The sequence below is a fragment of the Seriola lalandi genome, unplaced genomic scaffold (assembly GCF_002814215.2).
Source record: "Seriola lalandi dorsalis isolate HSWRI2012SDOR001 ecotype SW California unplaced genomic scaffold, Sedor1 jcf7180002054689, whole genome shotgun sequence".
NCBI classification, from domain to species: Eukaryota; Metazoa; Chordata; class Actinopteri; order Carangiformes; family Carangidae; genus Seriola; species Seriola lalandi.
Window position 1 is genome coordinate 2,684,254 of NW_019525242.1, and position 26,202 is coordinate 2,710,455.

The window sequence follows — 26,202 nt, forward strand, 5'->3', positions numbered from 1 at the left end:
ACAATGCATATCATTTTTTTTTTTTTTTTTAAAACACGGGTGGCTACAATTGGGATGAAGCCTGTAATAACCCCGGCAGTGTTAGTGCCATGCTTTATGGTGCCCAGTGAGTCACATAGAACCACTAATACCTACTTAGGAACATGAACATCTTCACTATCCCGAAAACAGGGAAAGATCTAAAAACAGTTTTCAAGAGAATGGGATGAATTGATTGTACAGGAACAGAATTAGTCATTTGTGTTGTTCCTTATATACACAAAACTACTATATTGCAGCAATAATGATCGCAGGTCACACAATATACACGTGGCCACCGACAGCAACAGATGCACTAAAGAAGCCTGACAATTCAATTTCCCCCATATTGGATTGAATACACTGTTTTTGTACAAATCAAAAAGTACATTGGTCAGTGGATATACAAAAAAAACAAATAAATGTTGATCCCAAAAAAAAAAAAGAAAAAAAAAAGTGTAAAATATATTTAAAAAAAACATCTTTGTAAGGAAAACACTGGGACAGAAACACACATGGACATCATCATCTTTGGTGAAGATTCCACAGAGTATGCTTAAAGACGCCTGAGCACACAGAGATTGCGCACACACATACACACACACATACATGCACACACACACACACACCCACACACGCATACATTTTCCTACAGCTTGGAATAGGAATTGACTGCGGTTCACGTGGAAACTGGTCCTCATTAACACATTTAAAATATTGAGGACATTGATGCACTCAGGGTGTACAGGTGTCGAACCAAATCACAAAGGTCTTCTCGAGCTACGCAACTAACGTGTTTCTGAAGTAGAAGAGAGGAGGATGAAAAATGACATCACGCTGTGAGACATTTGGTTGTAACCAACTGGCAGAGTTGATCAGGTACTGTGTTAGCATACAACTTTCAGTCTGCTCACACAGGGACTGCATGGTACTTCACTGCTCCTCCAGGTGTTTCCAGAGAGAGAGAGTTATGTGGAGGGATTACAACATGTTTGCATCTCAGACAATCACTACAGACTGGCATAATGTGGTATCTAGTGAGTGTAACTTCATATACGGTACTGTACGTGGCACTACAGTACACAGACCATGCCTCCTATGGATAGTTCAACTGACGGCTATCATGGATCCCTTCCACAAAGTGACATAGTTACAAGATCTGAGAGGTCTGTTTATACTATCACTATTTTCACTGCAGTGTTATCCCCTATCCTCAAATGCCCAATCTTAAGAAAAACAAAAAAAAAAAAAACTGTCCCGTTCCCTCCCCCCAAAACAAACAAACAATAAGTCACAAGAAATCTAGAAAACAGAGACACAGATTCAAAGCTGCCTGTGGAGGAAGATGCTGGCATTCATTCAAAATCATTCACTGATGGATGCACGGGGCTCTCCACCGCATGTTTTCTGCTCTGCAGGCCTCCCAGTTCAGTTCCCATGCAAAGCCATGGCTTAGATCAAGAAAAAAATACAACGTGCAGCACCTCCCAAAGCTTGTCCCAAGACCCAGGCGAGGGAAGGAGTCAACATGACCCCCCAGTGTTCAAGTATGAAATGAGAGTGGCGTAAAATAACTTACAGAACATATGCATGAATGAATGAATAAGACATTAAAAATAAACAAAAGTTCACTAAACTGCAGTGTCACCTGGCCTGTACTGTATATTCCTTCCAGTCAGTGAATCAAACAGGGCGACAATATTGTGTAACATTTTCATCTTTAATACAGGGGCTAACAACATGTAGTCTCACCTAAGCAACGGACCAAATGACACACATTAAATGTTATAACTATTTTATGTTCTCTTTCTTTTCAGTACTAGATTTACATCCTGAAGATTTATGCATCTTTAAATTAAAGTTCGTCATAGTTGTTAATTTTAGCAAGTATATATATATTTTTTAGGTCCATACACATTGGATTTACTTGACAAAGATCCTGTGTTTCTAGGCTACATTTCACCCTAAACTGGCTACAATCACTGATCAAGAAAATAGACAAAAACTGTATAATTTCAACTTTCACATGTTAAACATGATTTCTCTGGGAAACATAAACAACTGACTGGTGTAAAAACCATGGATTCCAGTTTTAAAACAGAAAACAAGTAGATGAAAAACACCATCCATTAAAAATAAAAATAAAAAGGAGGAGACACGGTGAGGCTGAGGTCCTCTGAGGAATGAGAATGACGAGCTATGGATGGTTTGTGAAACTACGCACGTTTATTTCCACAAGTACAAAGTGCACGTGCGTGCCGACACATGGGACGGAGGTAAGTGTCTGTGTGGGCGGGCTGTTAATAAGGGGCTGTCTTGCTTTCAGGCCTGGGTCAGGGGGGAAGGAGTGGGGGGTATAGGAATGCATTGGTCCCTTGACTCCCTCAGGAGCTGAGGGTGAACTGGTCTTGCTCAATGGGCTTTTTGACCCACGCCCCCAGGCCGGCCTTGTGGAAGGCCTTGATGAGCGCCTGCTTAGCAGAGTGATACTCTGTCGCTGCCTGCTTGGCTTCATGGTAGGAACTGGGCTTCAGCACCTTGATCCGCAAGATGGATGACAGCTGAAACGGAAAGAGACAAAGTCATGTCACCAAGTAAAGTTAATATACAGTAAATACACCCAACTGTGCAGCTGCTAATATTGACTGCAGCTCTGTAGCGTCAGCATAAATTCAATCAGCAAGACTGATTCTCCTCACTCTAATTTTAAGGTTAGTTTTCCAAGGTATTAACTTATACCCACAGTGTCAGTAGTTGATGTTTCAGTCCATTTGACCAATCAGATCTCTGTAGGTAGGTCTGGGAACCAATCATGCTACTACTGGAATTCATGTATGTACTGCTTGACCTCCACAGTCTCTCACTGAAGTACTCAACTATTTTTCTTCAATTCTGCTTTTCAAGGTCAGATTTTTTGCTTCCAGCTGCTTAATATGACACGAATCAAATCCACTATAACCTCATCGCAGGACGATTGACGTGTTGCAGCTGGATCACACAGTAGCACCTGCAAATGCTTAAATTGTTTTTGATGACTGATTCAACAAAAAGTGACCGGATGATGAACCAGCAAAATGTGGCCGAAACTGCAGAAACAAAAAGCAGCACACATGGCGAGTGAACAAGGCCTGGTATCAGACTTCTTCATGGTACGGACCGAAATGCTTCACAACAACTGAGCACAGTATCTTTACCTTCGAGTGTAGGCGCACCCAGCGGCTGTAGAGGGCGTGCTTGCAAAGACGTGAAGCTCGGCCCATGTCGTCCTTTCCTGTGGTTGCATTGATGACCTCGAGGGCCTGGTCGCCCACCGTCCAGTTCACACTGAAGTTTGGTGCCTTGCCTGGCTGCCTGGCCTCTGCATTACTTATACCTGAAATCAGAAACACCCAGGGTCAAGCAGTACATCAAGAGAAACTGTTCATGTTGCAAGAATCTTTTCCCAACATTAGGCCAAGAGCCTTCAGACGCTGAAAGTTTGGAGAGAAGGGATTGTTCAGTAATGAGATGATTATCTTCTTTTACCTTCCTCTAAAGTTACCATGGGAGGCCCACAGCAACTAAACCCACTGCTCCCCCGCTGCATGGATGTTTTAAACAATGGATGAGGTATCCAAACATGGAAGCCTATTCCTTCCAATGACAGCTACTCCCACAGCTCCAGTATCTTGAAACAGCACTTTGTTTCTTTTTGTCATTTATTTTGTGTTGCTCAGTGGAGACAAACAGTACCATCCACCCAGGAGGACCCAGCTCGCTCTCTTCCAGCACGTTATGGGACTTCAGCCTCAACTGTATCTCTAGCATAAATGGGAGATATATGGATGCCATAAATCCCTGTGTCTTGCTCTGTGTGTGTATGTGTGTGTGTGAGTGTGCCTATTAAGCTCCTTGGTTCCATTTGACAGCACTTGTGGCAGAAGATGATTTAAAGGGGATGAAATCCTCAGTGCTCTAACACCACAGCCCTTCACAGCTAAAAACTTTCTAAAGCGGAAAAGGTTAATAACCCCTTACTATTATCTCCTTTACCCCCGCCATTTAGAGAGAGCGACCTCAGAGGGGGAGCTGCACGTATATATATCCAGGCTCCGTGATACGACGCCTCATGTCATCCCGTATGATCTAAACTGGATGCTATCAGAGTTTAGGCTCTGTCCTGCTCTTGATTGTATTTCGGGAACACAACCCCAGCTAACGGTGGTGTTACATATCAGTTAGTGAGGATGCGGCCTTTTAGCTTCTAACCTTTTACAATACAACAAATGTAGCCCTTAATTGTTTATTTAGACCCCTTTTACAAGATTCTCATTTAAAACAAACCAGCTGTGACAGAGTTTTCAATCACCTCATAGAGTAAACATTAGCTTAATTAGCTCGCTAGCTACAGCTGATAAAATTTGCCTGTGCCAGCTGTCACTTGAGGAGATAAAATCAGCGGTTGCTGGCCAAAATGAGAATCCTGCTTTTGTCTACTTCTGTCTGACATCTCGGATTGATTCAATTACTGAAACAAAATTACTAATAATTTCATTGGATGAATCTGTTGTTGTTGTTGTAACGGAAAAGTGCATATGTGCCATGAGAGAGCAACAGAAACTCAAGGATTCATGATTTTTACTGTTGTCAATGTCTGTAACAAGTGTAGGGTGAATACTGTTTGGTAAAAGAAAGGGACAGAAAGAGAAACCAAATGTGGTTGGTGCAAAAAGATGTGGGAAAGCTAACATTTCTATTAGGGAAACTCTGAACAACCAGAAGACAAAAACTGAATGCTATCTAAAAATGGAAAGTCAGAAAAAAAATGGAGTCCTGATCTATATGGCCTTTTTAAAAAGGTCAAGCCAATGCTGAAAATTTACACAAAATGATAAAGCTATTCAAATTCCCCAGGAACAAGGTAAATGTCAGCTCATATCAAACATGAGAAAAGCAATGACGGTCTTCCTGCTGTGGACTGACCAGCGAGGAGGATAAACATGTTTACTGCTTAGGCTTACCATCCTCCTCTTTGCTATTTAGATATCTGGAGTTTGATTATCAAATAATAACAAAGTGATCCCCTCAAAGCATGAGAATGTGAAACACGATCATGCTACTGCTTCAACTTCTCTTGTTAAGTTAAAAATTCAGCACGTTAGAGCAGAAATCTTATCTGATTTTCTTTCTTGTTTCCCCATCTGCTCCACATCAAAGCGGACTCTTACCACTGAGTAAAGGCCTGTTGAGGGTGAACTGCTGTGGTAGGTCCTCGATATCTGCGATGCGCTGGTACATGGCCCGGGAGAGGTGGTCAGCGTGGTAAAGGCTGCCGAGGATGATGCTGGAGAAGTAGACTGGCTCTGTGAAGTAGCTCATCAAAGAGCCCTGGATGCCCACCACATTCCACCTGCAGAGGGAAAAAAAAAAACACAGACATTAGATAAACTGGAAGTGTTGCCTATTTGTTGGACAGATACCTTTCCCCTGAGAATGCACTTCCATTTGTAACAGATCTAACTTCACTCAACAGGGACGCTATCAGTTTTTCAGAAGATAATCAAATAGTCACATAAGACCAAACCTGGCTCACCTTACAACTCTTAATTCACATTCATAAATATAAGGAAACATCAATTACATTCAAATGAGTTATATGATGTATACCTTGATTCCATAGCAACTGCCTGCGTAAGCTGCCACAATCAGTAGAAAACTACATTTTCATTCTAGTTATTAGAAAGTGTCAACTCCTTCTCTTATTAATCATGACAACATGCTTCACCAAAAATGCAGACGACGTGTAGAAATGATAGTGATCAGCTTTTAAAGTGTCCTGGAGACACTACGTATGACAAGTTTCATAAGAACTGAAAGGTTCAGAGACCGAATACACATAGAAATATGATCATATGTTACCCGTGTACTGGAAGTGGACACACTCAGCAGCATGAGCAACATATATGAGTATATGACCCGCTACCACACACAAACCTACAGTTGTGTACATTCCAAGGTATCCAGTTTCATTTTCTACACACTTCTGTGTATTTCTATGCTGTGTCATTAGCCATCTCTCCCCAGTCATTTTCCCATTGACATGCTCTGTGAAGCATTGCCTGCCCACCTCAGTGGGGGAGGGAGGGGGCGAGAGAGAGGGGTGGGAAGGGGGCGGGGTAGCAGAATGGAGACAGATCGAGTAAAGAAAGCGAGAAAAAGCAAAAGTTTAAGGGATGAATGATTTAACGGATAAGGCTGGTGTTATTTTATATATTTGTTGTCGTCAATAAATTCCATGAAAAGACCAAAACCAACATCAAGCTTCTCTGTATCTTTTCCTGTCCTGTTTCAGGTGTTCGGCCTCAAGCACATACAGTCCTAAGATGTAAATCTTTATATGACCAGTGTGAAGGATTTAAGTTGATCTAGTGGCAGAAATGGAATATGATATACATAACTATGTTTTCATCAGTAGCTCAGAATGAGCCCTTATCTACCTAGGGAGCAGGTCATCTTCCACAGAGGACGCCAAGTTGCACCGTCATGTTTCTATAGTAACCCAGATTGGACAAACCGAACACTAGCTCTAGAGAGGGCCTTTTACGTTTTTACATACACCTGCACTCTTGGAAAGGGAGGGGTGATGGGAGGGGTATTCACTTGGCAGCAACCTCACCACTAAATCCTACACACAACAACAGGTCATGAATATATACATTTATTTTGTAAACTAGAATGGCATTCAGGAGAGATTATACCGCCACCCAGGCCAAACAACCCTATATGTCAGACTGATAGAGATTGTGATCTGGATCTACACTAAAATGTACAGTCATAGATCTCAGCAGCATAAATATGTCTGATTTATTTTACATCAAGATTCATATATTATTTTCACAAAAATGTCCTATCTGGTAATCAATCGGCTAAATCATTTCCTAAAAGAGCTGGATAACGTAGTTTTTAGCAAACATTACTCAAACTGGTGAAAATAATACATTTGTTAGAGACTGTATTCTGCTGCGGAGGAATAAACCTTTTGCTGAAATTACAGTGCCCATGTACATGGTATTGTATAAACGTGTCCAGTGTAACGCTGTAGCTCACTGATGTGTTTTTATTAGTTTTTGGACAACGATGGAGCAACGGCATAGAGGAATGAAATATGTGAGGCTTTGGTTTACTGTAGTAGTGGTTAGTACAATCAGGTCATCGTTGGTTTAGGTCTTTTTGTTGGATTGGTTGATAAGGAGAAAAACATTGATAACCACTAACCTTTATCCTTTAGGGAAGGGTACAAATTGATAAAAAAGAAGACACCGACAGTGTAAACAATACCCACTACACAGCAGACAGCTCCCTCATCAAATACACACTTCTCACTCTCCCTTTCACTTGAGGCTGTTTGAAAGTGTGTGAAATTACCAAAATGCATCCAGAACAATGAGGAATATGCAAGCATACTATAAGTCCCCAGGCGACACAGAGGGTCCATTGTTTCCATATGTAATATTCTCTGTGGGTCTGTGTGTGAGCAAGTGCGTGGCATTGTGTGTCAAGCTGAGGGAGGGCAAAATGAAATCTGAATTCATAGCTGTGAGCAGTAAAGCACACACTGAGCACAGTCAAACAGCTTCATAATATTTTGGGCCATGCACAAACAACACACACACACACACACACACACACACACACACACACTCACACTCACACTCACACTCACACTCACACACACACCTGCAAATTTTGTCATCACATCCCGGCTACAGAAATATATCTGAAAAGACTATGAAGGACACACACAGTATATAAAAGAACCAGAGACAAGCAAGCGCACACATTTTGAGTTATGTTTTCAGAGGCATTCAATTTCATTCCCGTCAAACATCTCTGTATTTCTTTGTTGTTATTTTATTCAATATCATGCTCTATGCATCTACACACATACAGTATACACACACACACACGCACGCACGCACACACATGCTCACACACACACAAGAACAAGGTCAGAACAATTCAGAAGTCCCACGTGATCAGCTGTTAAAAAAAAAAAAAAAACGACAAGAGAAAACAGGACAAACAGAGAGAAATAAGCCAAGAACTTCGCCTGTTTGCTCATTCAAACAGCTGAGAACAACGGACGCGAGGCGGAGGACTGCTTGTTCTTGCCGAAGATGCGCGGCTGAGCATGTAATCAAAGGAAGATGAGAGGAGAGAAAACAATATCTAAAGGAGAGAGCAAAAGTCAAAGTGTCCCGGTCAGTTGTATCAAATAGCAGCCTACAATAACTGACACAGGAACAGAAGCAGATGAGCAACATATATCTGACTTGGCTAATGGCTGTGTCCTAAGATGACGTGAGTAAGTGAGTGAAAGAGTGAAAGAGTGAGAAGCCTTGCATAATGGTTTTTCACAGTAGGACAGAGATACTCATAATAGCAGTCCATTAGCTTCACTGTGAAGGGTTAATTTTCTGGTGCTCTGTATCAACTGTAAAAGTGTCAACTTTAATATATTTCATGTTTGAACTTGTCTGGTAAAGCTTGACCAGAAAAAAAAAAAAAAAAAAAAAAAACCCACATGACTACATGTACGGTCTCCAACCTATTTTGCCCTCTACTGACTTGGATCCCTCCATTTTGGACAACCACAAAAAATTTGAATCACTAGTAGCAGCACTGACACGCTGAAAGTGCAAAACCTCTCACACAGTGCATACAGCACCCACTACAAGGCAGACATCTCCCTCATCAAATACACACTCCGCCTTCAATCACCGTTCAGGCAAGGTATTGCGATCGAGGAGGAAGAAGAGAAGGAGAAGGAAAAGGGCTCGTGAGAAGAGTTATGGAGAAGTTTTATCGTTCATCACAGGGGAGGCACAGTGTTGCCTTGAACATGGACAGAGACTAAAGACGCTATGATCTGCCTGCAAAAATGGCCCCCGGGACAGAGTATCCATAAATTCAGCTGTCCCTGACACTCCCTGAGGAAAATAAACTTGAAATGACAAAGCGAGGAAATAATGCACTTCATTGCAGTACGACATAACAAGAATAGCATGGTTCCTGGCTAATTATGGTTTAGGTAGAAAGTTCAGGTTTTCTGCAAAATTATATTTAAGACCTTTCTAAAACCACAATTGAATACATTTTTCGTGGTCACAGCAGTCACTGAATGACATTATATTGGCTGCTGGCAATATAATGAATAAAATTTAGATAGATACTTTATTGTCATTTCATATCGGGGCACATATTAACCACTCCACTCCTTCCAGTGGCATAAATAAATAATAAAGGTAAAATTGTCATAAAAATCATCATAATAAATAGACATTATACACATAAATGCAGCTTGTCCATGGCTTGAGGAAAAAAGTTGTTTCTCAGCCTGCTATAATTTATTATTATTTTTAAGTACATTAATTCATTGCTATTGACATTTTTGCCAGTACTTCCCAGCTGTATATAATAGTTTCTAATAATATAATTTATCAATTAATGTGACCTGGGGCCAGATAAAGCAGCAGAAGAAGGAAGGAAAAATATTCATAACCTCTGACTTACTAAGCCTTGTTTTGAGTGCTTGTTAAGGCATTTCCAGACCTGCAGATACCCAGCAGGTTACACCATGAGAATCAAACACATTTAGTTGTTGCAGATGAAGCAAAATGTGCGTTCTGCTTGAAGAAATAGTTCAACATTTTGGCTAATATTAATTAAGAGTTACCAATTTTTATGCAGATTAAACAAATACTAAACAATAAATTACTGAGCTTTAGAGATGCTGGTGGGTCATTTTTTGTTTTTTAACCTATGAACAGAGCCAGGTGAGGTGTCTCCACCTATTTCAAGTCTTTATGCCAAGCTAAGATAAGCTAATGGGCTTCATATTTAGCACATACAAACATATATAACAATACCATTACAAGTAAGGGTTGTTATCTGAACCAAATTACCTTGCGATCTTGTCACTGCAGGACATTGTGAGTAACCTCTCTCCTTGCAGCACCCCGTCCCAGGTCTGGATTGTGTTACTGGACCTCACGGGGATGGTGCCCTCCCCTGACTCAATTTTGGTCCTTAGCTGGCCCCGAGCTTTCCGGTTAGGATGTCTGTCTCCTTGGTCTGAGTGAGACAACACAGTAACAGAGACATAAGGAAGAGACACGCATAAAACACTGACTAGCTCTCTGTGTTCAGACAACCTTTCAGACTAATGGTCGGTTTATGAAACTGTTTGACATATAGTACTAACACCTCCCTATCAATATGTAAACATGTAAAAGAAATCTCCTCAACATCAGAAAACAGATTACAAGAAAAGAAAACAAAAAAAAATAGCTTCCACACAAGAATGACTTATTATTTTTATTATGTTATCAATGTTTTCTGCTGTTTCACCAGCAGGCGCCATCAATTCAGTGACTAATTGAATGTGGCTGTTTTCTATTCAGTCTGCCATGTGTAACGGAAAACAGTCTGACAAGAGTAAGAGGGAGGTTAATCAGACAGACGGTGTGGGTGGGCTGGGCGGGAGAAAGACTGATAGAGACAGACAGAGAATGACAAAAAGCTCTAATTACTGTAGCCTTGTTTAAATGTGCCTCTTATGTGTATTTGGACATTGGAATAAAATTCTAATTAAATGAAACCAAGCATAAGAGGAAAACCTACAAATTTAATTAAATAAAATAAACTTGCAGTAGCTGAATTCCGTACTAAGACGAGACCAAGTTAATAACATGTTGGCTGAGGAGAGGGGGAGAGAGGAGGATGCTCTGCGATCGATGCGAACCTTCCACTCCGGCCTCGTGTGGGGAGAAGATCCTGGCGTCTCCGCAGGGCGAGGTGCTGATGTAGAGGTGGAACTGAACGTTGTCCCTTAACCTGTAGCCCCCCTTGTCACAGTGCATGAATATCGACTTCTGGTGGTCCTCCTTAGTGTTGCTATGACAACAGACAAATGGCATTTTCAATAAGTGGCTGACAAACAGCAATGAAAGTATGTTTACTTTTTATTTTTTTTATTGTAGCTCATTTAACTGGGCTTAAAATTAATTAAATTATCAATACAACAACACAACAAAACGCCACAGGCAAAACACTGTACTTTGCTTATAGAAAATAAATTTTACACTGTCTACTGACCTGAGGAAAAACTCCAGCTGAGTGTAGAGGTACCTGATGAGCGAGCGCCGGGCGATTATCTCAGCGTGGCAGTCATTGAGCGCCAGGCCACGGTCACTCATGTACTCACCGTTGATGCATTTGGTTCCCGTGGAGACACAAATGACCTGTGCTTCCTTAACATCTGTCCCTGTTGGGGGGGGGGGGGGGGGGGGGGGGGGGGCGGCATATTAGTCAATGGATGCAAACCCTAAAAGTACATGCTGTACATGTGGCCTAAAGTCTGCCTTGAGAGGTCAGACTGGAATAATTTGCAACCTGGTTGGAAAGTTGTTCCTGTTGCAAAAACATGATGACCTTAAAGTTGACAAAAGGATTGAAATATCTGACTCAGCTAGTGGTTTACTTTGTCTGTCTGCTGTATGGTGCTGAGCAGGTGGAGTACTGTGGCTGAACAGTGAAACAATAAGCTGAAACTCACCACAAACAAGTTCTCTGTAGGTTCTTCACTACAAATTATCCATTTTAGGCATTTCAATGTCTAGTTAGTTGAGGTGAAGCAAATTTTATTTACCGGCAGGTAGTTTAAAAAAAAAAAAAAATTATGTGTCATATTTGTTCATTTGTTCATCATATGTTTTGCATGTAAAATTTTTAACTAGTGGATTAGAAGAATAAAATGGTAAAATAATAAAGTATCTCAAATTTACAGCGACAGCTAACTACAGCACTTGATAAATGTACTGAAAACAAAACTGTAAGTGTTCAAGGCATTAAGGTTATTGCAGATGGTGCAAAATATGTATATACACATTACTCAGAACAGATTATTAGACTGAACACACTGGCTCTCAACCATGAATACTGTCATCTGCTTTCAGGGCTTGAAACCTGGAACACTTAAAAATTGACTGACAGTGTATTCTCTAAGCATAAAAACACAAACCATCTCTTCCCCTTAAAATCTACCTGTTGTCATGACGACCCCTGCTAGGACTTTCCGTCGTGCATGGGGGGAGGTGAAGTTGTCTGTCAGCTCACTGAACTTATCCACCACCAGGCGAGAGACGGCATCAGCCAGAACCTGGAATCACATACACACAGATAGACACGAGCGCAGACACACACACACACACACACACACACACACACACACACACGCATGCACGCAAACAGCCACACAAGCACGAGCCTGTGTCAGATATGTCAGCTTACAAAGCACATCTGATGTTATCCTCCCTTAGAGCACCATGTACCTGTCACAGTGTTCGCATTCAGCTCCAAACAAGAGTCAGAGCGTTGAAACAGCAACAAGTGAAACTGGGTTGACCCCCTGAGGTATACCTAACCGTCTCTCAAGCAACGCTGTTTGAGTTTGGCATGACAGTTATAATTTACCATCTCCCTCCTGACAGTGAATCACAAAAAGCAAAAACCAAACAAGTAAACCAAAGAAACAGCTGTGAACAAAGTGTTTGTCGACTTCTCACATAATTTAAAATCACAGTTCAAACTCTTGCGGAACCTCGACTGAACTTATCACATCTTTTCTTCTTGTACAGCCAGCTCTTCATGCTGGCTCTTTATCCTTTGCTAATGTGATGGAAAATGACGACAACCAAGAAGAGAGATGACGGCTGGATGACCACTAATTAAAGAGGTTAGTCCAATATTACTTCCCTGCTACTTCTGAGTCACCCACTCGTAGCCAGATCATTTGACTTTTGAATGCCAAGGTCGTCTATGGTGTAGAAATGAATGTTAATCTCTAGGGGTGCAAAAAAAGTGACAGTACAGATCACTTGCTTTTGGATAAAAAAACATATATGTCTGGAAAATGTTCCCGCCAGGAATGAATAAAAGATTGCATGCCTAGGTATTTCTGAAGCTACACAAGGTTTTTGATGGATTTTATGTTTTAAGCTATAATAAAAAAACAAAAAAAAACAATTTAAACCATGCAACAAAAATAAGTTTTAACAAAGTTAACAAAGTTTTTTGCAACTGCACTGGAATCCAACCATTTTTCCCCATTAGTGCCTTCCCCGATGGAAACGGGCTGTAGAAATTAAACACCAGGCGACAGAGAATTAATACAGCAATTAGTGGGGTTGCTGTCGTTAAAATGGGATGCTTGTCGAATAAATCAGTTGACAATTGGAGAGAGAGGGAACAGAAAGAAAAAAAAAAAAGGCTTTGAAGAGGGGACTGTGGACAGTGTGTCGGGCTGATTAGCTTTGCTGACCGTGTTATCTCTCCTCACACACTGAGGCTCTGACAGTCACCACTACAGTGGCATCTAAAGTGACCACCAGCCTTTGGTCCTTGCAAACCCGGTTTGAATGAGATGTTAATGATAACCTACTAGAACAGCAGAGTTTGACAGGTGGAGGGGTTTGTAGTGGATCTGGAGCAAAAGACAGGTCCTGTTTCCATTTGCTGTTTAGTTGTGCACAAATCTTCCATCAGAGCTTACGATGGCATAAAAACAATCATTTTCCCTAATGAGTGTTACTCATTAGGGAGAAGGGTGTAATTCATCTGAGGTTCGTGCCTTACCAAGTACAACAATTAGCGTGACCTGAGGAGAAATAAGATATGGACCAGGTACTGGCATCATGGTTATCTGGATCCAATGTGTAGTGTCTGAAAAACCTTATCTTTAAGGGCTTTAATGTTTCACCCGCTTGCAAAACCTGTTTCAGTCTTTGTGATTTAATCTTTTAAATTTTAATTAGTGTTTCAAGTCCAGTGCTGATTGACAAGGCTGAGTAAATGTTCCATTGGCAGCTTTTGTGAAGACAGAATTTGATAACTGGCAATGATGTGTTTGATATGTCTCTACTCAAAAGCAAGATGATAAAGACAGTAGATCTGGGATCACTGGATCTGCTTACGTCTAGTGACTGACAGAAACTGAGCTCATCTGTGTCCTATATTGACTCCTGAAATATCTTCAATAAGGCTTGCATTGTAACTACAAATTCATTGACCAAAGCATATTTAAATATTATGTTATTATTTAACACATAGCCAAATGAAATATTGCTTTGTATATTCTTACTGTCCTACTTCAATATCCTTCAGGATACCAATGGGGGTACGCCACGGACCTGGAGTGTTTATGAGTAGTAGTATCTTACCTGGGGTAGGTGAAGCTGCAAACCCTCTCGTGGTATGGGTTGCCGGGATGGTGTCTGGTCTAGCTGCATGTTGAAGAGAGCTGAGAGAGCGGCTTGCGCTGCCCGGGCTTTAGCCAGCTTCTTGTTGCGCCCTGAGCCTTCAAACGTCTGTGCATCCACCGTTACTGACATCACAAAATTCTTGGCATGACTCTCCCCGCTCTCTGAGACAAAGTCATATTTGAGGCCTGGCCTGAGCTCATTGAGGATCATGACTGGGTTTTTGCCACTGGAGGGCGAGTTGAATGCCGATGGAGGGGGCAATGGGGCCTGGACAAGGTTGCTGCCAGGTGGCGTGGGCAGTGGGTACTCCCCTAGTGAGTTTAAGGAGCTGCTACCATTGGAGCCGAGATAGAAGGATTCTTCAGGTGCGGCTGGTGTCTCAAAGCCGTTGAAGAGCATATCTGGAAAGTCAGCTTGGTCAGATGTGAAGTCTGTGTTCACTGTCAGTGTTCGACCCATGGCCAGGTGTGCCTCAGAGGCATTGGGGAACTGGACGAAGGAGCGCAGAGCTTTCTCAGCTGCATTCAGTTTAGCCTTCTTCTTTGTTGGGCCCATGCCCTCAAACATCTGTCCATTGACCTCCACAGTCATGACAAAAACCGGTGCATGGACTGGCCCTGTCTGAGACAGCAGTTTGTACTGTAGACCCGGTTTGATTTCGTTCAGCTGCATCAGAGCGTTCTTGGGCAGGACTGGCCCTGGGGTTTTCTTGCGCTTCTTGGCCCGGAACTTGGAGTGTGTGTGACCATTGTTCCCCTCCTCTAGGGGGCGCTTTCGACTGCCCAGGCCGCTTCCATTGGGGAGCTGTTCAGCCACTCCCAGCCCGTCTTTGCAGGACACGTTGTCCAGGTTTCGGTTTTCCTTAACGTCGGTGCTGCTCGAACCTGCGGTGCCCAGAAAGAGTAACTTACAACGCCTTCGTTGCAGGATCTTGTAAATGCAAAATTTATAGATTCCTTTATCACTCTTTGGAACTGAACCAATGATTTGTGTTCCTTTATCACAGCAAGAGAAATTGGCTTTTAATTTCATTGATCATCTTGACCTATAGTCTACTGATATTACTGCAAATAGTAGAATATCATCTATGGTGCACTCTCAGAAGTGTACCTTGTCCAACATTCAAAGCACTTCCATTTTTTTGGTACAATGGTTTTTAATTTTGAAATTAAACTCTTAACGTATCTCCATAATTAAAGTTGTAATTATGTAGCTTATTACTCTAATAGTCAGGGTGAAGTAGGAGAAATATATTTTCAAGAAACACCACTACTGTACACTTTTCAGGTTGCACAGTGTTATGGGTCTCAAACACAAATGCACACGAATACGAGCACGCATATCAACACTCAACAAAGACACACAAACACACACGCACACAGAGCTTTTCCTCATCCACTCTATCAATTTTTAATCTCTTGAGTGCCTACAGAGAAATTAGGTACATTTCTAGTGTTTGCCTTTAAACTGCAGGTTCTGAAATATACTGTACAAGGGGAACACATATCACTGAATCCAGTTAGCAAAGTGGATGGAATATTGGCAAAAATTTTCATTTATAACATCCTTCAGCAAAGGCTTGATAGGTTACTCCTTGCGGTACTCAGGAGAAAGAGAGGCCGCAGTGTGCATGAGTGGGATTGTAGGTTGGGTTGAGGGAGTGCAGGGGAGGAGTGCAGGGGGGAGGAGCTGAGGACCAGGCAAACAGGAGAACACATCAAAGAGGCAGGAGGAGAAGACTCCACCTACTGCAGGATCCTAAAGGCTTGACTGGTGACACGGTGGAAGGTTAAAATGCTGTTTAGCCATTTTTGAAAAGAATGACTGTCATATTTAAAATGAGGAAAATCGGAATTCAAGAACCGTTTCTAATGAGGTGCCATTCATAAGACCCTGTGCCTCTGAGATTCCCCCCCGTGGAGCTTGTCAGAGAACACAGTGTTTTTAGTTGCAATATGTACTGGCATGCTGTTACCATCTGCATACTACAACTGACATGTCTCAAGGCAAAACAAAACAAAAAACCACTTCTTCCTACAATCAAGAACACGAAATGCATATTCTTCAGTTTATGAGCTCTGAAAACATGCGTATCTTTGGTGTGTGCATGCACTCTGCAAATAGTTGTGGGGTTTTGCAAATAAACGTAATGACAAGGGAAAGGGGGGACAGTGTTACTGTGCACAGCAGTAGCCAAGAGGAATTATCTCCTATCAGAATGGTGATAGGTGAAATTTGTGAATTGAACAGTCAATGACCTTTAGCCATCGCAGATACTGTAGCATTAGCTGAGTAATTTTAGCTGTAGTAGAAAAGGGTCTTGGTCAAAAGTTTAAAAAGGACTTGCACTTTTAAATATACAGCATGTAGTACTGTAGCTCATTATTCTTCTCTGCATAGGATAGAATGTATAGAACATTTAGCTACAGTAAATTTGGGGATTTCCATTAAATTTAATGCATAACATACTTAAATACACACGTTTAGCTTGTGATTTCCTTAAACAGTTATATTTGCGGGATATAGTGACCAATTTGCCAATCAAAAAAAAAAAACTTTGACACAATGAAAATTTTAGCATGCTGCACAGGCAAATACAGTGAATATAATGGCACACAGAAAAAACTGGAGCTCCCTTTCTCCGTTCAAATATTTATCATGATTTACTTTTTTCAGGATGACTGACATCCAATAATACTCCAGAACCTGAGACCAGATCTGAGGACAAAAGCCCTAGAGCAACAGCCATGACACCATGCACCGAATTATGGTAAACACATGCAGTTGTAGGCATCATCATGACAGCCCTTGTGTAATCAGCATCCATTCGTAATGCAAAGAAAACAAAAATCCCATATGCTTGAATCTTTCAGTGCTAAAATTCCCTGTGGGGGTTGCATGAACCAAATCATACAGACAAAAACAACTTTATTTTAAATGTAACTTGTTTGTTGGGCTTTTGATTCAGGATGATTCATGTGATTAAAGAGTTTCAAGAGCTGCTAAGGTTGTCACATAAAAGTTAAAAATGCTTTAATGTTTTCCTCTGGTGTTCCCTTGGTATTAAAGAAACAGGTCTGTGTGAGCTTGGACTGTGTTTTATCTTCAAATATATCTTTTGACTGCCAGTAAAAATGTGAGAAAAAGGCCGCCTGTGAAACACAACAAAGAGTCTTTTGCAACTCTGGTTATCTGACTTAACACATAACAACATGCCTCTCCTCGGAGCGCAAAAACACCGACTATGACACTACAATAAGAACTGTTCATTTGGATCACAGGTTAGGGCGCTGCTGGGATGACAGCTACCTTTGAATGTGAGTTCAAAATTGTTAAGGTGAAGAGAAACACATTCAATCATGTCTTTCCGTGCCTTCTGAGGCTCACATACTGAGTTCAAACCAAAATGTCTAATTAAAGTTCAATATGTTGGAGTGGAGAGGATTTTCTAAGGAGAGAAATGGAGATAGAAGGAATCTGTAATATGACCTGAAGCGTCTCAGATGTAATGATTAGTTCTTCCCTAAAAAGTTTTGGTAACATCAGCGGTGTGTATTTTTGTGTGTGTATGAACTACTTTGTGTGTTGGTTCAGGTAAGGACAAATGATAGTTAACATCACGCCAATGGAGGGAAAACTACATGAGAATACAATTAACAACATGACAATTATGAACAGTATTTTTTTGTCTTTTTTATATGTACAAGTTTCATTTGGATTTAGTGTGATTAGTGTTGTATTGCATGTTTTATAAATTGTGGGCTAAGCACTATATTAACGTATACATAGTGTAAGTGGGCAAAATATGTTCACACTGATTACACATCAGAGAAAGACAGGACATACAAGGAAAGACATGCGGGCGGACAAAAAGGAGGGAAACCAAAATACAGGCAGACATTTATCAAAACAAATGAGAAAAATCAGAGTTGACTCACTCATATTCTCCTCCTCATCCACATCCATAGTGACGGGTTTGTTCTGACCTGAGAGCAGCCTCGCCCCCACTGCACCTGGGCATCAGAGGACACATAGGTGCATAATCGACACACATGCACATGAACACATTCCAAAACCTTGAGTGGCTACAGTGATGATAAATTTCTTGCTTGATGCTCTGGCATGCATTCACACAAAAAACATGCACACATTGTGCTGTGTGAATAGCCTGTGGTGTAGGCATATAAATATTCAGAGACTGAGAGATATCAAGGTGAGAGAGGAGGCCTGGGATGACAGGCCTTAATAGCAGGAGCAGTCTATTGTGACTTTAATATCCCTCCGATTAGACCTCATTTCCCACTGAGATATACAGCTAGTGACACGGCCAAGTCACTCCGCTGCCACACACACCTACACACATGACTTATCCCAAGGTGGAGAGAGCGATTAAAGCTCCATTAGGCGATATTTCTCACGCTAACATTGAATGAAATGATTTCCTGCAATCTGAAATGTTGGCTAATTCAGCCAATTACACTGACAATGAACAACCAGCTCTCAGGTTACTTAAGATTTTTTCCATGTTCAGCAACTTCCAGCTGGCTCTGTTTTGCCATTTTATATGGGTGAATCAAAAGCAGCAAATGAGTGGATCATTAACTAAACCAAACATCTAGCAAGCAGCATTTTTTCCATCCTTCCTGAAACTTTGGTCAGTGGCAAGGTATTAGCCAACAATGTCTGGAGGATAGGAATGTTATTTTGGTCATCTCTCTCCTGGAAATCCAGGAGGTCAAAACCAAGTCAGGACTGAATTTAAAGCATTGCTTTATAAAGTTGTGGAAACAGTTCCCACAAACAGCACATGTGGCGCAACTGTGGGGCGGCTGGTCATCCACTAATCGGAATGTCAGCAGTTAAATTCCTGTTTTTTCCTGTCAAGATGTCAAAGTGTCCGTGCGCAAGATACTGAACCCCAAATAACATTGGTTTGTGAATGTGTGCATGTGGTAGAAAAGCACTAAATGTGTAGAACAAAGTGCTGTATGAATGTGGCTTGTAGTGTCAAGTGCTTTGAGTGGTCAATAAGACTAAAGAAGTGCTATATAACTGCAGGCTTTTACATTCACAATTGGGCCACTTGACGAATTTAAGTCCAGTGTTCACTTTCCTTTTACCACCTTATCTGGTCTCCGTCAATTTCTTCAATGGCTAAATTCTCTACTATGACCTACTATGATCACTAGCTAGTGGCTAACTTTGTCTGTTTGCTCTTTGGTGTTTTGCAGTTAGCCTAACATCAGTTCCCTCCTTGCTGCAGGTGAAAACATGGCTCATAGGGACAGTGAGACTGAACCGAAACTGTAAAGTCACGAGCTTCAAACCAAAACAATGAACTCAAAGATTTGGGTGATATTTCTCTGTGTTTTTTTTTAATGTGCAATCTACAAAACTTCATCACAGCATCAAACATAATATAATTCAAAACCTGTTTAAGATCCCTGGTAACTACATTACCTACAACACAACTCGACTGTTAAGAGGAGATTCTGGTCTGTTATGCTGTTAGCAGCTAATGTAGCTTCAAACTGAAGCTTTGGTTCAAGCAGAGCTGGAGAGCGAGCTACAGAGGTCTGGTATGTTCGCTTCGCTCTCACTGCACACGCCCACAGTTTTTAAACTTTTAGTCTTCATACCCAACTGACGCTGACTCAAATAATGTCGGTTGAGGCAATTTATCAACACGCAGCTCCTTCTGGAGCCACAGAAGGCTTTATACAACTTTTTCCCACACATGCAGTAGCTCACATATGCAGTATCCTTTGAGAAAAGGGTCGTGCTTGGAAAAGTTACACCACTGGCTCTTAGCATACTGCTAACGACAGAATTAATAGTTCTAAGAAAGTTTCGACTGCATGACTCCCCACCAACCACTTGAGAAGTCGTAGCGTGACAAAAAATATTGCTAAGAGCAGCGCAGATGAGTGCATACTGATGAAACAGACTAACAGAGTAAGTTAGATGAGAGAGAGACAAAGAGAGAGAGAGAGAGAGAGAGTTAAAGCAGAGAAGAGGGAGAAGGCAGAGAGGCAGACGGCACAAAGAGACAGAGGAGCAGGAGAAAGATGGCATTATGATATAGAACAGATTGTGCTGATTCTTCTCTCTCTCTACCCGCCTTCCATCAGTGCCCCCATTCCTCAGCCAGACACTTTCTTAAGCTAAACTAAATGGGCAAATTAATCTAGGCTAATGGTGGGTGACAGCAAATATGCTAGCACAATTATCACCCTATTAAAGATTCATATTCCAACCCATAATTGAAAATGAAAAGGTGGGGTGAGGGGAGGATGGGGTGGGAGTAGGTCCAACAGAGTGGAAGATGAGAGTAATTTTTCTCAGGTAGCAGAGCCAGGTGCCCCCAGCCCCCCACACACTCATCCAGCAACTCAGAACCACATCCACACGCAAGACCAGTTACTTACAAGCTGTTACTTCTGCAGTGCACGATGCAGCGTGATTTTACGTTCCCAGACTTTTAACTTTTAATCATTGGGATTGATCAATTGTAAATAACTGAATTAAAATCAATAGATCTAAATATAAAACCAAATATAACCAAAACAACATGGCAGTGGCTTTGTTTACATACTTCTTCTATGTCTAAGTCCCTTAACACACACTGATGTGTAGTGTAATGAGCACGCAATGCAAAAGTACATGTGAGTTTTTATTTTCAGATGAGCCTTGATCATAAATCTGTAAGTATTCTTGAAATCAGGCGGAGTCAGTGGGTAGAGTCCCACAGAGAAATAATAAAGTGAGTGTATGTGTGTACGTGCTTGAGGATGTGTGCTCACTGACATCTAGAAGTTAATGCTTTTGCCGTACTAAAGGGCACTGCCTTGGCAAAAAAAAGAAAGGAAAAAAAAAAGGTCCCTGCATTCTGCTACATTAATGAAAGCTTATACTTTTGTGTTGAGTGAGATTCATTTTCTATTAAAAACCATTTTATAATGTTAAAATACACAAGAGTCAATGAGAACATCACTGAGGTGATGATTATGATCATCATGTCTGATCATGATTATTAGGACAGTCCAGGTCAAGTTTAGCCAAGTGCGTATCAAGTTGTCTGATGGATAATAAAAGAAAATGAAATACATATTGCCTATAGAAAAACCTATTAGGGCTAAAAGGCAGAAACATTTTCTCTAATACGGTCCTGATCCCCCCTATTGTAAGATTTGCAAGACGATCATCAAAAATATTCACTACTGTGTTAAAATGACTAAAATGATAAATTACTTTTTGGCACCACAGTTTGTATGCTACTTCTGTCGTTACAGACGAAATTGTGTCACTACAACTTCTACAGCCGATTTTTTGTGTATTGGTTGGAGCCATATGGTGGCTATGCAATTTGAATATGAAAGACTGATATCAACCTAATGTTTACTACCGATGTGTTAGCTCAGAATATACCGTGCAATCAACCAAATTTGATGGAGGGGGGTATATAACACTTTCAATCCATGAGCCAGTAAAATTACCCAAAAATGTGAGATGTTTTTTGATGGTGCTCCAGCATTTCCTTTAAAGATCAGACATTTTTCTTAAACATTAAAGCCTGTTAAACTAACTTGGACATTTGCATGCATGAAAGACACTGGTGAAGGGAAGGCAGGATCCTTGATAGATTTTGGTATTGACCATTTTGGAGCACACAAAACTGATGCAGAGGATTTAAAGTGAGTCAAAAGAATAAACAGTGAGGGCCGCTACTATCTCCCTCCACATGCATAAACGATACTGCGTCATCAAGTTGTGAGACGGCTTGGTTCCAGGTAATTTTGAGTGGACGCCAAGGGAGGCAGGGAAAAGAGAAAGATGAGAAATAAGATGAAAAACCTCAAATTCAATCTGGCATAGTGAGAGGGACTGAGGGGAAATAAGGTGGTTTTGATTTGTCTCTCATCCCTCGCTTGCGCTGTGACGGAGCGATAGAGCATCGCCACCGTGGAGGGAGCACCAGCAGCGGCTGACTGACGAGAGGAGGTGGGATGGGGGCGGGGTGGGGCGAGGGATGGAAAGGTAAAGGTGAGGGAAGAATAGAGGACAAGAGAGATAGAAAATGCAATCCTATTCCAAGTAAAAGAGAATCATTATCTCCTCTAAAACAGAAGGCGATGGAAAGGACTGCCCTTGGCAGGCTGTGGGGTTCAGACTGTCCAAAACAAACTGCCTATTGAGTCTCATGTAGGAACTCAGATTTGCCATCAAAATAATTTCAGACCACCTTCAAGCCTTAAAACCAGAGGCATAAATAATTTAATAAATAATCTTGCTTGCATGAAGGGCTAACCTTTAATAATTCAAAAAAATTGAAAATGTAAAAAATCTATTTTGGCATGCACCGCATTAGCAGCACCCTCTGCAACTGGAAACGCTACGAGTTCTAAGCAAACTTTAAAGGTAACCTGTCATGGTGCACAAAGCAAAAACACATTGAGTTGAAAGGTCCATTGGTACAAAGACGTAGAATGCATTAGCATACTGGCCAGCATTTTCCTTTGAACTGCATCTTTTCTAAGTGCTCCTGTTACATTCAGCCTGTCTCCAGCAAATGGTCCATGTAAACAACAACATGAAGATCTTTTATCAAATTTTGAATAAAAGTTCTGGAATCACCATGAACAGCCATCCAGACCTGATGTCAAATGTCAACCTGTTTTTTTTTTTTTTTTTCTTTTGATTCTCAACCTCCTCTGAAATCATGTGCTGTATGAGGTAGTGCTGGCTCTTGTTTCTGGCAGGAGATATCATTCCCTGTTACCTCACTGCCAAGTCACTCACAATCCCTATGTTATCTTAGTGTCTGTCTCTGTGGCATAATGGAATTATTTAGGATGCTCACTGTGCTTTAGTCTACCTGCTTTTTCTGGTCTCTGTAGTAGCTTTATCTACCTGACCTTTCACTGCAAATTGTAAGGGACAGCTCTTAAAATACTTGGGACGTGGATCTGCCTTTACCAGGAGGGTAGCTTTTACAGAGCGTCCCTCACCTCTGAATAACTGAGTGTCTCCTGTATTTCTTTAGATTGTAGGTGGTCTCTGCACTTAGCCTTTTTATTCGGTGGCCAGTCAGCTGGAATTTATGAGGTCAGTTTCCTCTGGTACACTGGAGTTTTGGCTTTCATAACATTAAATAGCTTTAAACGATTCTAGATTTTAAAAAACATTTTTGTATGTTCTAATGTTTACCCTAACATGCTCTTATAAGTCACTTCGTTCTAAAATATGTGACATTTTTTCTGGTATGATTTTCCTCCTGTTATCCACAATGATTGCTGTAGTATCGGTGCTGGGTCATCCTCCTGTTTACACACTATGTCGCTAACTCTGGCTCATGTCCTTGACTAACATGCGTAGTGGTACTATTTTCTCCTGACTGTAGCTTTTTCCACTTTTGTGTCTGTTGTTTCTGTGAGCTGCCTCTTATTGTTCGACACACCGTGTCTTTAAAATGACATTAAATTAGCGGTGTGGTTTGTACATTTGCATCTATATTTTTGTTGCACCTGAGCTTTCACCTCTTATTTGTGCCTCCATTTTCCTTAGTTGTTGCATTGTATGCCATTTTAAGCAATTACCAGCTGATGTAACACGTGTGAAGGGCATCATTGAGTCCTGCCCGATTCCCAGTGGGAATTGTAGCATGGCAGTAATGACTGCATCACCATCTTGCTTTTGGCTCAAGTGGTAAAAAACAAAATGGTTTCACTTGACAGAACAGCTACCACTTGTCACTGCTGATTTTCTATGCTGAAAAGGAAAAGTTCATGTTTAAACTTGTCTTTATTTCCTGTATAATATCACTGACCCAGGCCACTCTGTAGTACAAACATTTATAAAAGACACTGCATTTTTAAAGAAGGCAATACCTCCAAAAGTCATAGAAGGTGAAAGTTGTAATTCGTATCAATGATGACAAGACAATTGTCCCTCTGATGGAATTCAAACTGGTCCTTCAACAAGATGATAGCCTCTGACTGGTCAGACTGTAAACTCAAATTTCTAGTGTCATCTCATGTAAAAGGTTTGCTCTTTCATGCTGTTATACAGACACATGGGAAGGCACTTTGCCTTCGAAAGCACTTATCTCCCTCACTTTTACTTCAGTCTTTAACCTTTCACTCCTGCTATGCGGGGTCCTCTGTAATTGAAAACAAACTAGTTTTAAGAAGAGGCTACAAATACACTACATGTCGGACATTAAATGGTACCATTTGACAGTATCAAAAGGTAGCGTTTCAAAAAGGTTTGATTGCATAAAGTCACAGCTTTTAAATGCAGGCAGAGCCTTTTAATTCAGTTCTTGAGTTGAACTAACTTGCATTTTCCTTTTTTTCTTTCTTTTTGATGGATAAAATTCATTCAGCGCTTCTTGCCTCCCATAATTTTTCAGTCTGCAGTGTCGGCATAAAGCGTCAGTGGCATCACCTAATGCTTGGGCCCAGTGAGGGAAATCTACGACTGTCACCCAGACTACATTAACAGCATATTAATAGACAAAAGCCTCCCCCTTCAAACTTTCTGCAGCCTGACATGCTGCCGTGTTGACAGGACCAAGACAGGCGCTAAAAACTGTCCCCGCTTAGCTGCTGTCACCAGCTAGACAGAGGAAAAACATGCATCACTGAGCAGATACAGCCATGTACATGCTTATCTCTATGATATAAATGTTGCTCTCCCTGCTGCTGAAGGAAGCCGAAACGAAAAGATTCCTCAATCCCAACAATCGGATTGTACCTCAAGTAATTCCTGACCTTAATGATTTTCTTACTACTTTTTTTTTTTACCTTTGTTTTTCAATGGTTCACAATTATGTGATGCATGTGTGCTGGAATATGTTTTTTAATGGAACATCCTCCCCCTTTTTTCAGTGAGATATGGCTGAATATTGTATCGCCTCAATGCACAGTAATCGATGTGTCCAAGTCTAAATTGTTTACTCTGAAAAAGCGAAGATAAATGTGTTGCTCGTGCAGGTTTTATCACAGTCATAAAGATATCTGTTACAGCAGTGCTATAACAAAAGACAAAACCTAAATGCATGCATTTTTTGTTGAAATTTGTTTCATTGTGAAACCTAAGAAAAAATTATTTTGAAAATTGTTTGCACATCCTCTTATGTTAGTTGTGGGTTGACCAAACATTCCTACAATCTACCCATGCAGCTTTACCTTTAGCAGTCTAACAAACTGAAAAGCACTGGTATGTTCTTTTTTTTTGAAAGATTTATAATTTTATAATAAGTGGGTTGTAGAATTAGGCCTTGTGAATGAATGACTAAAGAAGATTTCAATGAAAGAAAACATGTTAGATATGGTACAAAGCAAGAGGGGCTTTTCAAAAAATTTAGTTATATGGAAAAATCTGAAGTGGCATTGACCTTTACTAACCACACTTTGAATAGCTACTATTATGACAGGTAATACCTATTAAATGCAGTGCATTCACAAAGTGTTCAGACCTCTTCATTTCTTTCACATTTTGTTATGTTACAGCCTCATGAATTCAATACAATTCATTTTTTCCCCTCAACAATCTACACTCAATACTCCATAATGACAAAGTGAAAAGAAGTTTACAAATTCGTAAATTCACTAACAAGGAAAAAGTGAAATGTCACATTGACATATGTATTCAGACACTTTGCTATGGCACTTTAAATTTAGTTCAGGTTGCTCCCATTTCTCTTGATCCTCTTGGAGGCGTTTCTACACCTTGATTGGAGTCCACCTGCGGTCAGTTCAGTTGACTGGACACACCTGTCTATATAAGGTCTCACAGCTGGAGTTTCCTTGAGCAGAACCCGTAACATCCATGCTTAGTTCACGTTTGCTGACTGTTATTTTAGGAATTATTTATTTATCTT

The 26,202-nt window shown here is 40.9% G+C and overlaps 1 protein-coding gene across 5 annotated transcripts in view; it reads right to left on the bottom strand.

Annotated features, from left to right (window-relative positions):
* Positions 1-1,719: 1,719 nt before the first annotated feature.
* The window catches only part of adarb1b (adenosine deaminase RNA specific B1b), a 111,446-nt gene continuing 86,963 nt past the window's right edge, over positions 1,720-26,202 (bottom strand). For 3 of the 5 annotated variants that reach the window (XM_023423145.2, XM_087178460.1, XM_023423143.2), the window contains 9 exons: positions 18,257-18,331; positions 14,277-15,202; positions 12,103-12,217; positions 11,155-11,323; positions 10,802-10,953; positions 9,963-10,131; positions 5,226-5,407; positions 3,213-3,391; positions 1,720-2,579 (listed from right to left, as the gene is read on the bottom strand). In XM_023423145.2, the coding sequence (XP_023278913.1) occupies positions 2,403-2,579; positions 3,213-3,391; positions 5,226-5,407; positions 9,963-10,131; positions 10,802-10,953; positions 11,155-11,323; positions 12,103-12,217; positions 14,277-15,202; positions 18,257-18,284 (2,097 nt within the window). In that variant the 5' untranslated portion in view covers positions 18,285-18,331 and the 3' untranslated portion in view covers positions 1,720-2,402. Of the gene's footprint in view, positions 2,580-3,212; positions 3,392-5,225; positions 5,408-9,962; positions 10,132-10,801; positions 10,954-11,154; positions 11,324-12,102; positions 12,218-14,276; positions 16,008-18,256; positions 18,332-26,202 lie in introns of all 5 variants that reach the window. The other 2 variants (XM_023423144.2, XM_087178459.1) reach the window with 1 other exon arrangement.